The 12,592-nt window shown below is 37.3% G+C and overlaps 1 protein-coding gene across 2 annotated transcripts; it reads left to right on the plus strand.

The window, feature by feature from the left end:
* Positions 1-2,281: 2,281 nt before the first annotated feature.
* LOC137396610 (uncharacterized) lies at positions 2,282-6,075 on the plus strand. Of its 2 annotated transcripts, none has more exons than XM_068082924.1 (5): positions 2,282-2,440; positions 2,989-3,187; positions 3,987-4,258; positions 4,997-5,104; positions 5,242-6,075. In XM_068082924.1, the coding sequence occupies exons 2-5, from the start codon at positions 2,998-3,000 to the stop codon at positions 5,566-5,568; spliced, it is 897 nt and encodes a 298-aa protein (XP_067939025.1). In that variant the 5' UTR covers positions 2,282-2,440; positions 2,989-2,997; the 3' UTR covers positions 5,569-6,075. The 2 variants fall into 2 exon arrangements, with proteins under 2 accessions (XP_067939025.1, XP_067939026.1); XM_068082925.1 differs by having other exon boundaries at positions 2,296-2,378.
* Positions 6,076-12,592: the final 6,517 nt, after the last annotated feature.

Genomic DNA, 12,592 nt, shown 5'->3' on the forward strand with positions numbered 1-12,592 from the left:
CTTCAAAATTTGCCTTAGCGTATATTTTAAAAGAATCATTATGCTTACTATTTGGCCTAAATTCCCTGATTTTTATATTTATGCCTACCATGTAATGGTCACTTAGTCCAGGATTGATCACATTCAAATCTGTAAAAAGGCTGTCATTATTAGTAAGGATTAGGTCGAGTGTATTGCCAAGTTGGTGTGTAGGCTCAGTCACGAGTTGGGTCAGGTGATGGGATAGCAGACTGCTCAAAAAAGATTTGTGAAGTGTTTTGTTGTGAGATCCAGAACGAACTTGACCTATAATCCAGTCTATGTCAGGCAAGTTAAAATCGCCTGAAACAAATATAGTAGATTTAGGAAATCTTGACACTACTTGTCCCAGTAGATCGTCAAGTGGATCAATTGTTTGTCTGATAAAAGATGGTGGGATGTAAAGGCACAAAATTATCAAATCTAGGCCACTATCAACGCATTCTATTTTTACACAAACCACTTCTATTGGAAAATATGTACCCTCTAAGTGGATCTGGTGGTGATTAATACATGGTGAAAGGGCAATCATTACTCCTCCGCCATGGCAATCTCGATCACATCTATAAATACACTTTTGCGATGAGCTCAAAATCATTTCATTATTGAAAGACGAATCAATATGTGTCTCTGTAATGCATAGTATATCATATTCCGATGCTAAAACTTCTATTTCATTCAGTTTACCCTTCACTGACCTTGCGTTTGCTAAAAGAAGGCTTATTGGTTTACTTTCACTATTTTTTTTTTGATTATTTTGTAACGATTTGTAGAATTTTCTGCTCTGATTTTCTTTAACGTCTGGTATAACTGAAAATCCTCCTCTCTTTCCTCTTTCGACATATCTAGCTTTGCAAAAATACCCCCCTTCTTAAAGCTGTTGATTCTTCTCACTATTTCCCATTTGTCTTCCCTAGACTCTGTGCATATTTTGATAGGTCTTGGTTTCTTATCTTTCAAGTCAGATTCTTCACTTATCCTACCTAGCCTATACATGTTCTTCTTTTCAATTACTTTTGAGAGATGACATTCTGAAAAGAGCTTGTTTATTTCTTCAACAGTTTCCTGTTTGGTGTTGAACTCTTGGAGTCCAAAAAGAATCAGGTTTTTGTCTCTAGCTTCTTTCTGTTCGTTTTCATTTTTCACAAGTGTTTGTTTTGCAGCACTAACAAGAACTTTTGTGTTCCTTTCGATATCTTGTACTGCTGCTGCATATGTTTTTTTTATAGCCTCAACTTGAGGTTCAAGACTACCAATAACCAAGGACTTGATTTCATCCAAACTTTTCTCGATATTATCTAGCTGGGGATTACTTTGAACAAAAACTTCTCCCTTGCTGCATACCTTACAGGCCCACTTGGCACCTTTAGGCTCCAGCCTCGACAGCAGCTCAGCTTCCTCTTTGCTCAAACTAGCACATCTATAGTGAAACCAAAACTGACAAAAATCGCATTGAATTAAATTATCTACTTCATCTTTCAGTTTGTTTTTACATTTTCCACACTGACTATCCATCTGAATCAAACCACTGCCTCTGGAAGTCTTAGCCTTAACCATTCTATCACTGAGATTTAATAAAACAAAATTAAAAATCAGGACTTTAAAATAAAACAAAGAGTTGTCCCACTCAGTGTCTACCACTAGTCACAGCAGTGCCTGAAGCGGCCAAGCTGCCTTCCTGCTAACTTCAAAACAATATAAAAGTGATATGGTAAACAAAGAGTTGTCCCACTCAGTGTCTACCACTAGTCACAGCAGTGCCTGAAGCGGCCAAGCTGCCTTCCTGCTAACTTCAAAACAATATAAAAGTGATATGGTAGTATAAAATATGTACAAAAAGGGGTAAGAAAGTAATAAAAGGGATAAATATTCGTAAAAGTTGAAGAAAAATTTGTAAAATCTGAGAAGCTCTCAATAGCACGTCCTCTCAGGTCAACAGGAAACGGAAGTCCAGTTCATACATACTACTGAGCTGGGCTCAGTTAGACTAACATATACGCGCACAGAATACATACATGTATTCGTAAAACTACGTTGTAATAATGTTGTTAATTTGCTTCTATGGTACGATTACAAAGTTATCGTGAGCTACGGGGCGTGGTTTTAAACTCGCCGTAAATAAGTCGCAATAATAACCGATTTAACGATAGAAAGACATTAACGATTGTCGAAAGTTCCAGAAGTTCGAGCTTTCGTCATGGAATTCCTAATTGGAATATCCTATCAGTTCTTAGTCGATTTCGTCAGTCATTCGTCATTCAAATCTAACGTTATCAACATACCTAACAAGCCTGCTGAACGACTAGAAAGTCAGATAAATTGATTACCAGTAATACTAACTACTATTAAAGCTGCCAGTGGTTAGTGGAGGGATACACTCATTTACTTGCCAATTTAATGATTACATTGATAGCTTTTAAAGGTGAGTTTACTCATAAATTTGGTAAAGGTTTTGTTCTAGCTGCAGCGTGTTCGTGATATTTATTTATGATACGGAAAAAATAAATTGCCTCTAATTGCACTGCATTTGTTACAACTTAAAGTAAATATATAATGCATATTTATGTGGATGTATACATATAGTTATATGTATGAACTGAGTATTTAAGCGGTTGTCTAATATATATTCAAACATAAGGCTGCTGCGAATATATTGCTTTGTTATAGCACGCCGATTAATAAAGGATTTGTATCTTTTTTTTTAATTTTTAATATTGGAGCCTATGGTATCAATGTGCTATATGAATATGGACTTCATTGAATAGTTTCTGTTTAAGTCATTCCAGTGTTGTGCAGCGTTTGTACATTACAGTGTAAAGCTACGTGCGTTGTGAAATCGAAAGGCGTTGCGCAACGCACGTATTACTTGTGGATGAGACCACATTTGCATTTCTATTATGATTTTCATTTTTTTACACGATATATGCTGATGTTAAACATTTGTGGCTTTAAATGGCTGGTTGCTTACAGGTAACTATCATGATTTCACCTCAAGCTTCATCTTGGATAGATTCAGTAACAGGTAACCTTGAGGATAACCAGGATTGTCTAGTGCCCGCAACTATATCCGAAACGACAACTGAACATCACGTTGCTGAGTATGCTGGTGATGACAACGGATTCTACTGCCAACTTTCCAAGAGTGAACTCTCAAGTCCATATACCTCTGGTTAGTGTTGGTGACTTACTAACTAATAGTATTATAATTTGAGATGCCATCTCATGAAATTAACGTATTTGTTTGGAAATACATAGAGCTAGCTTGGAAATTTTGCTACATTTAACATCTTTCAACTTATTTCTCACCTTGCCCAAGTGTCCAGAGCTAGAAGTGGCATAGACCACTTGCTGTCGAGAGCGAATATACTAGATGTTGGGCAGCAACTTTATGACTAAAATGTTATTGTAGTGATTAAAGTTGATTTGTTGCCAATTTTGAAGAAATAAGGATTGAGTGGTTATCGGCATGTGGTCTTTGGCATCGTGGTCTGCTGTTACTTATTGTATTTAGCCCTATTGTCACGCTATAAGCTTGTCACGCGAGTGGTACTGGAGCTGGAACCTATTACGAGCCCGCAATACGTGCCTCGCTGGTTTAAACCTGTTGAGGCATGCCTCATAAAATGTTGCTGTAATTCCCAGTTGGGAAATTCCAAGCGCCGTGTTGCGTCATGCTTTCATAATGCTTGGCGCAGAGCTTTCATAACGCGTTGGCGCAGATTAACCAATCGCGTGTCTGCAATTCTTAAGCTAATCCAATCCAATGCGTTACACGTGTTACCGACAGCTCAGTGAGCATCTTAGCTTATTCAGTTATATTTGCTCATTGTTGTTATTTCATAATCATTGATGAACTACAGCATAAGTAAAAATGTAAGAGACATATTGAGCAAAGAGTATGTGCTCATTATTATATTCTGACCCTGCCGTTCTGCTGGCTATAGCAATGTCTCTATAAATACCTTTAGGAACAAGCACACCAACGGGTACAACTGATGACATTATGGAGCGGTTCATGATGTTTCCTGATGACTGGCCGGGTTCTACGATACCAAGCATGTCTCTAATTGCTCAAGCCAAAGATGAACAACAGCACTGTTTGTCACTAGTAGACCAGCAAGACTATAAACATGTCTCAACATCTTCCTCTGGAGATAACAACTCCGAATTCACAGATTCTTCTAGTGAGGATGGGCAACAAGCTGGCCAATGTTTGCCGGATATTTTGACTCGGCCTGTGGTAAGTGCTAATGGCGTCAAGTGCGGTAAGCATAGGTTTTAGTTGAAATACGATGTTTATCATCATCGTTTTAGGAACCCTGCATATAGTAGCGACTTCACCCGAAAACTTTCCACACACTCTGCAAATTCAGCTACTGTTTTTGACCAGAATTCAATAAATTTTTTTACCGATCGATCTTGGTGAAGTGGAAAGCTAAAATGTTTGGCTGTCAGTTCATTATACTTTGAAATATCCATTTTGATTCATTCCATAGCTATTTAATCAATATTTTAACATTTTTAAATATCAAAGTAAAAATTATAGCAGCCATGCTAGAGTTGTCAAGGTCGATAGCTTGAATTTTGTATTTGCTCTATTGTTTTTTCAAGTTTATCAACAATGCTCGGTAGATTTTGTTAATGGGTCTATTTTTTTGTTTATCTGCCAATTTTATGTCATGCTTATTACTTGGGCACATTACAACCACTGTTTGCCACAATTATTTTGATAGTTCAAAACGCCTACGAACTATTTTTCGTGAATAGGTCTTTTTCAAGATGGTTTATCTTTAAAATTGTGATCCAAAAAATGTATCAATTGAGTTAGTACATCCCTTTGCTGGTTCGATGCAGCTCTTTAGCACAGCACAAGACGGACAGATGCGGGTCTTATTATAGTAAGGATTAGACCACCTTGCTAATTTGTGTGGGCTGACTTTTAGATATACTTTCAATCGCGTGTACGACTCTTCTGTAGAAAAATATGACTAATGAGGATAAGAGACTGAGGAGAAAAGAGTTGAATCGTCTGGCCGCACAGAGATCCCGACAAAAGAAGAAATCAGTGGCCTCTACATTTGAAAAGGTTGGTGGATCTTGTAACCGGTCTTGGCACAAGCTCGATATTCTCTGTCCTGTTTTAAATAACTCTGTTGATTTGTTGGTATCCATGTCTGTGATCTGGATGTTGTGTTTGCATGTATGTATGGGTATTTTCTATAGGAAGTGAAGAGACTAACGAAGAGGAATGCTGACTTGAGACTCGAGCTCATTTCGCTGGAAACATCAAAGACTAAGCTCTATGAGAACCTTAAGAAGCATTTTAAGCTCTGCCGCTCCAACAATACTCGCCCTAATCCGAGTAATTTTAATAACTTTAATGATGGACAGCTGAAGAGGGCAGCTGCTGCCGATGCAAAGTTGGAGACATCGAGTCCTTGTCGTGCCAATGTATCTGAGGCAACAAATGTATACAGTTCTTCAGGTGGCCGTCCGGCTTACACTGGCCACAGTAATCTGTCGCAAGGCTTTGATTCTGCCTTCGATTGAGGAGAAGTGTCGTTAGGCTGTGACCATATATAACATTCGTTTCTCAGCATATACAAGGATGCATCTCCTATTCAATGCCCCTCATATGGATGGATGTTAGCTTGAGTGACTAGCCTGAGCATGGTGAGGTGGGGGTTGTTTGGGAGCCTTAGGAAAGGAATGCAGTGTGTTGAACCCATACATTTTGTACGACTGTTTGTGCTAGTGTCTGCTTGGGTAGAAAAGGAACATGGTATTATGGCATTCTATGAATACACTCAAACACAGGTGTTTTTTACCTGCATGGCTAGTACATTTCTCATGCAGTTGGCCACAGGAAGTATTATAGTCTCAAAAACTAATCTGTTGGAGCATGTTAATCATAGCTTCTCAGCTGGAAAATATTGGCAAATATAGCTATTTTGTTGCAAGTCTTTTTATCAACAGTGAATGTGACCAGTGTTATGCAATATTATATAATGAGATGCTTTTTATTTACAACAATACAGTATGGCGATATAGCCCAAATTTCTCACAGTTGTATCTTACTTTTCAAATCTGATTGGTTGGTGTATGTGTTACAGACAGTTGATTGTCGGTCAGTATCTTTCAACAAGTTGCGTTCTAGAGTACCAATGTGTGGATGCATCTTGGGCGCCTATCCAGTTATCCAGTGGAGAACTCCATGATATTGTTGGCTGTTTTTTAATACGCATTTTAAAATGCTAATATAGCTTTTTTAATGATCTGGAACAATACGAAATTAGTTGAAGAAGCCAGTCTGCATATCTTATCAATGGGTTTTGAAGCTGTTGCAACAGCTACCTGGCTGCCTTGACTCTCAAGTAGTGGAAAGTGTCGCCACCAAATGAAACCTGTCCAATTTATAATTGGCATGTAGAATCTCTGCTCAAAGCATTTAGGAATAACTACTCACTGTACTCAGTGTAACACTACTACTCATTAACTCGGTGTAACACTACTACTCATTATACTGAGTGTAACACTACTACCCACTATACTCAGTGTAACACTACTACTCACTGTACTCAGTGTAACACTACTACTCATTAACTCGGTGTAACACTACTACTCATTATACTGAGTGTAACACTACTACCCACTATACTCAGTGTAACACTACTACTCACTATACTCAGTGTGATACTACTACTCATTAACTCGGTGTAACACTACTACTCATTATACTGAGTGTAACACTACTACCCACTATACTCAGTGTAACACTACTACTCACTATACTCAGTGTGATACTACTACTCATTAACTCGGTGTAACACTACTACTCATTATACTGAGTGTAACACTACTACCCACTATACTCAGTGTAACACTACTACTCACTATATTCAGCGTGACACCACTACACACTATTTAGTAATGCTCAAATCTTACACGAGCATTCTTATATTGCAATACAAACTTCAAAGTTATACGTTGTTTTTGCAAATTGCTCTTTAATCCCAGGAATGTTAAAGTAGCCAGAGTAAGGAGGATTGCGAGCGCATCAAGTACAAGGAGAGACTGTCACCCCTGTGCAGAGTACCTGTAGGAACTTACTTAACCTTTTCATTCTCTCTATATTTTGGTGAGAGGCTACAAAGATTCTAGCTATAGTTATTACGGTAACATCTAGCAATCAACAACCTGTATCACAGAAGATTTGATCGCGGAATCTCCCATTTACGCGGTGACACGCTAACCCGTTAAGCTAAACATGATGCAATGAATTCATTAAATGATATAAGTCATAATCTGGGTTAAAATATGCATAGCGACTCAGCGTTATGCGCAACGTCAGTAAAGCTTGCTCTCACGATTCTAATTAGCAAGTTTAACAATCTAGATACTAGCTTACTCACAATAGCCAATGACAACTACATTATTTGCCACTGTTTATAAGCTGTTTTTTTATACCCGTGCAACGCCGGCATTTGTCTGGTATATTTATAAAAATGTGAGTGTCTGTTGTCTGCCTGTCTAGTTATAGCAAAACTTGTTACAGCATCGAAAAGACCACTCCGTACTGGATTTCAACTCGGCACCTCCAGTTCTGGAGAGGGCGAACTTACCCATTAAAGCCACCCTGGTTAATTGCGACCCATTGAATTAATTGTGCTCGTAGTTATTACATTGGTTAAAATACTCGCGCCAGAGTGTTTGGAAATTTCTTATTGCTTATTACTAGCATTGTTGATCATTACTAGTAACATAACAGTTATTAGGCTGGCTTCAAACACTCCTATTATTATAGTAAAGCTTTAGACTACTAGCTTACCAGGTAAGCTACTCAGCCTGATTTAGTGATTATTTTATAGTTATAGCTAGTTATTTTGTATACATCATATTTTTGAATCTCGATCTGCCACCATTTGCTATGCTACAAATGCTATTCGATTAACTGATGTCAGATTTGGCTGATATTTAACAATTTTGACAGCAATTTTCAAAAAGGAGAAAGGCATTTGCATGACCATTGATATATATCAATCCGTTTGTTCTTGACCTTGTAAATTATTGTAATTAAGCACATGCCTACCACTTTGTGAACTTGTGTATAGCAATACTAACATCAAATTGAGTCTTTGCCGGTATGAGAAAGCAACTACCAAGTTAATCTTAAAAGTGAAAGATGGTCAATTGATTCCCATATATATCAATCAAGTATTCTTGACCTTGTAAATCGTTGTAATTAAGCACATGCCTACCATTTTGTGAACTTGTGTATAGCAAAACTAACATAAAATCAAGTCTTTGGCGGTGTGAGAAGGCGACTACCAAGTTAATTGTAGAAGTGAAAGGTGAACATATGATTCCCATATATATTGATCAGGTATCCTTGACTTTCTCAATTATTGTAATTACGCACATGCCTTCCATTTTGTGAACTTGTGTATAGCAATACCAACATCAAATCAAGTCTTTGCCGGTATGAGAAGGCAACTACCAAGTTAATTGTAAAAGTGAAAGATGATCAATTGATTCCTATATATATCAATCAGGTGTTCTTGACCTTGTAAATTATTGTAATTAAGCACATGCCTACTATTTTTTGAACTTGTGTATAGCAATACTAACATCAAATCAAGTCTACTGGCATGAGAAAGCGACTACCAAGTTAATTGTAGACGTGAAAAGTGAACAATTGATCCTGTAGATCAGGAAGAACAATTACAAAACAAGTTTATCATTATCGGTATGGAAGTACTGAGGGTGGAGAGCAATTAGTGTTAAGCACTCTTTCTCCTCGAGTGATTTAAGTCATGGAATCATCAATATACATGTAATTCTCCACTTCCTATTCATTTCATCGCCAAACCCCATACGAATGACAAGGGCAATCTGAAACTCTCTTGGTGTACATGGAACAAAAATGTTCAAAGCATAATGAACAACAGACATATTTGGAATATATGAAAACAATATGTTATTGGAAGGTCATTCTAAGAAAAGTCTAACATTTTCACAAAGCAGTGACATTTTAGAAAAACACATTACTATAATCTATGACTGTTTTCATGCCTCTTCTTTGAAATTATCTGATTGAAATGTAGTTTTTTGGGGATGAGTGGAATGCGCAGATCATATTCAGGATTGATGGTGTTATGATATTTATTTTTATGTATAGAAAAGAGGAAAATTCGGATTCGCATAGGCAGTTGTTGCAACGACAAATACCCTCCTTTTTTCATCTTTACAAACAGCTCAAACCCCTAAGAGGTGCAAGCACACCTAATCAAGGAGTCTTGATCCAATTAGAGCAGTCCTAGTCTGAGCCGAAGACAAACTTTGTGTCAGTGACTTAAACTTCATTGAGAAGCAACTAATTTCTAGAGGACTTGATTAAAAGTTAATTACTGGTTCCCTTTATTTATTATGTGAGTTCCAGTGTAAACTCTCGCTAGACTAGTTCCCTTTATTTATTACGCGAGTTCCAGTGTAAACTCTCGCTAGACTAGTTCCCTTTATTTATTACGCGAGTTCCAGTGTAAACTCTTGCTAGACTAGTTCCCTTTTATTCATTATGTGAGTTCCAGTGTAAACTCTCGCTAGACTAGTTCCCTTTATTTATTATGTGAGTTCCAGTGTAAACTCTTGCTAGACTAGTTCCCTTTATTTATTACGCCGAGTTCCAGTGTAAACTCTTGCTAGACTAGTTCCCTTTTATTCATTATGTGAGTTCCAGTGTAAACTCTCGCTAGACTAGTTCCCTTTATTTATTATGTGAGTTCCAGTGGAAACTCTCGCTAGACTAATTTCCTTTATTTATTATGTGAGTTCCAGTGGAAACTCTTGCTAGACTAATTTCCTTTATTTATTATGCGAGTTCCAGTGGAAACTCTTGCTAGACTAGTTCCCTTTATTTATTATGTGAGTTCCAGTGTAAACTCTCGCTAGACTAGTTCCCTTTATTTATTACGCGAGTTCCAGTGTAAACTCTCGCTAGACTAGTTCCCTTTATTTATTACGCGAGTTCCAGTGTAAACTCTTGCTAGACTAGTTCCCTTTATTTATTATGTGAGTTCCAGTGGAAACTCTTGCTAGACTAATTTCCTTTATTTATTATGTGAGTTCCAGTGTAAACTCTTGCTAGACTAATTTCCTTTATTTATTATGTGAGTTCCAGTGTAAACTCTTGCTAGACTAGTATTTAATAATTTGCCTTTATTACACAAGCAACAAGCAAAACTGTTTTAAATGTATACATAAAATAATTGAGCTGCTATTATAATTTCTTACTCGAATGCCTATATAATTCACTGTAAACATTCTTGTCAGAGAATCGCTGATTAACACAAAGTTTGCCCTTTCGGTTTCTCACTCCTCAATATTTTCTATTATAAATACTCAAATTAACATCACATTCTGTCCCCATTAGATGTCTATGGACATTTTAGGCACTATGGTTATTTTTTACTTGCCTTAATACCTTGTTAGCAAGTTTAAACTATTCATGTTATAATATGTTGACTGACTGGACAGTTTTGCAGAGCTGATATGAAATTGTTTGCCCACGATAGCTTTTGTAATTTTATGTTTGTTGCTTTCGTACTTCTATTAAAGTTTTGCATACCCTAGGACACTTATGTATTCGCGGCATCTAACTTTCGCGTTTTCGCGGTGAAATCCTCTCGCGAAAAATTAATGAGCGAAACTAAACTGTCATAACGAACGAGCGAAAACGCAAAGTTAAATAGCTTTGTTCATTGATATCCACAATAAAATCGTAATATTAGAAATGCAGGCAACTTTCGTCTGTGGTTAGGATAAATGGGAAATTTCTGGTAAACTCATTATAGCTAATACACCAACTGAGCAGCATGGCAAAGCAATATCAGTTTAGTCACCGAATTTGTAACTGATGAGGATGAAAGTCTGGTAGGTGAAGTCGTAAAATTGAAGAATAATTATTGCAGTGATGAATTCTATTACCATCCAAAAACAATATCAACCCTCATCAGGTCCAACCACATTATCTCTTTCACTGCCAATCATGTACAAATTCGTTACCGGTCTAGTGCCAGCCATTTTACCGAAATTGCCGATATTGCTTCATGATATGTATACAGTACTTTTCAAGTTCTACTTTAATTATCTGTATAATCACGAAAATCTAAACTGGCTGTTATGTCATCAACAACTAATTAACTGTTTTATGACTCGCGCGGGGTAGTTAATGAACTCACAGAAAAATGTTCGTTTTTAGATTAGAAATTCTCAAACAAAAGTTTAAAATTGCTTCGTTGTTTTAGGCTGATTTTATAGAGAAATCTTCGGACAACACAGTCAATTTCATAAAACACTTAAAGACCGTGGGTTATGTGGTCAACAAATAATAAAATCAGGTTACCAGACAATTGCTGAGAAAGTCAGAAAATGCGTTTATGTCAGTGGCCCCTAGAAAACGCATAAATGCGTTTATGGCAGCGTAAGGGTTATACAGTTTTGGCTGTGAAGTTGGTTGTTACCTATCTATTTTCTTCTTCTTGGGATTCGAGTGTGAAAGTCACGGCGGAAGGGACCTAGACGTCATTGATAGTCTAAGAAACAAATGGCAGCAAGTGAATAAATTGAATTGTCGATCTCACCCACACATTTCAACCTGTGGTTTACAAATACGAACTATTCCCAAATTGAATTTTTTTCTAATTAGTGAACTGGACCTGAGGAATGTAATGTTTTTCCCACTGCATTTATTTTCACACCACTATATTTTCGCACTCATCAGAGCCACGAAATTAAGTTGCAGCGAAATTTTACTCTGTGTGCTACTCACGAAACTAAATACTAGCGAAATATAAGTGTCCTAGGGTAGACATAATCATTTTAACAATTAATATGATATTGTGAAGGAAAATGGCGGTTTCCTTTACTCTCCACAAGGCAGTCAAACAACAACGTCGAGTGTTAATCGCCAATAAAATACATATCTACTGAATAAATATGTAAGTATACATGCATGACCGACAATAAACTAAGAAAATACATGCAGAGAGCGGAGTGCACAGTACGATTCCGCTTCAACGAATGATTCCTCTTCCTTATATATTTTTGTTTACTGTCTAGACTCTGCCCCTTTGCTTTGTTCTACGCACAGTTTTTTCTCGATCCGTCGGCTTTCCTTTCGGGAGTCCAATTTCTTACCGGTGGCCGAGCTTTCCTAGGTATATCGAAGGTTTGGTTCTACCATAGTGGTGGCCGGGAGGTCTATCGCTATGGCCCTGATCACAGTGCTCTGCCATTACAATATGATGTTTGTAGACACAACACATCGACTGATAATCGGCATTTTAATAATTCCATGAACCTTACATATAGACAAGCGAAATTTAAACTATTGCTACTAGCATTCTGTCAGTTTAGTTTGTCGTGGGAGATTGTCAGATGCGATGGCTGTATGTACAGTTGTTCTGCAATGCAAAAGAGCAGTTGGTAGGTATGATCGTTGGATTGTCAGTCTACCATGCTGGAAGTTGTGAGTATAAATCCCTGTCGGTGCTATGTTTTTACCAACCACCAACTG

The sequence above is a fragment of the Watersipora subatra genome, chromosome 5, assembly GCF_963576615.1.
Source record: "Watersipora subatra chromosome 5, tzWatSuba1.1, whole genome shotgun sequence".
Lineage (NCBI taxonomy): Eukaryota > Metazoa > Bryozoa > Gymnolaemata > Cheilostomatida > Watersiporidae > Watersipora > Watersipora subatra.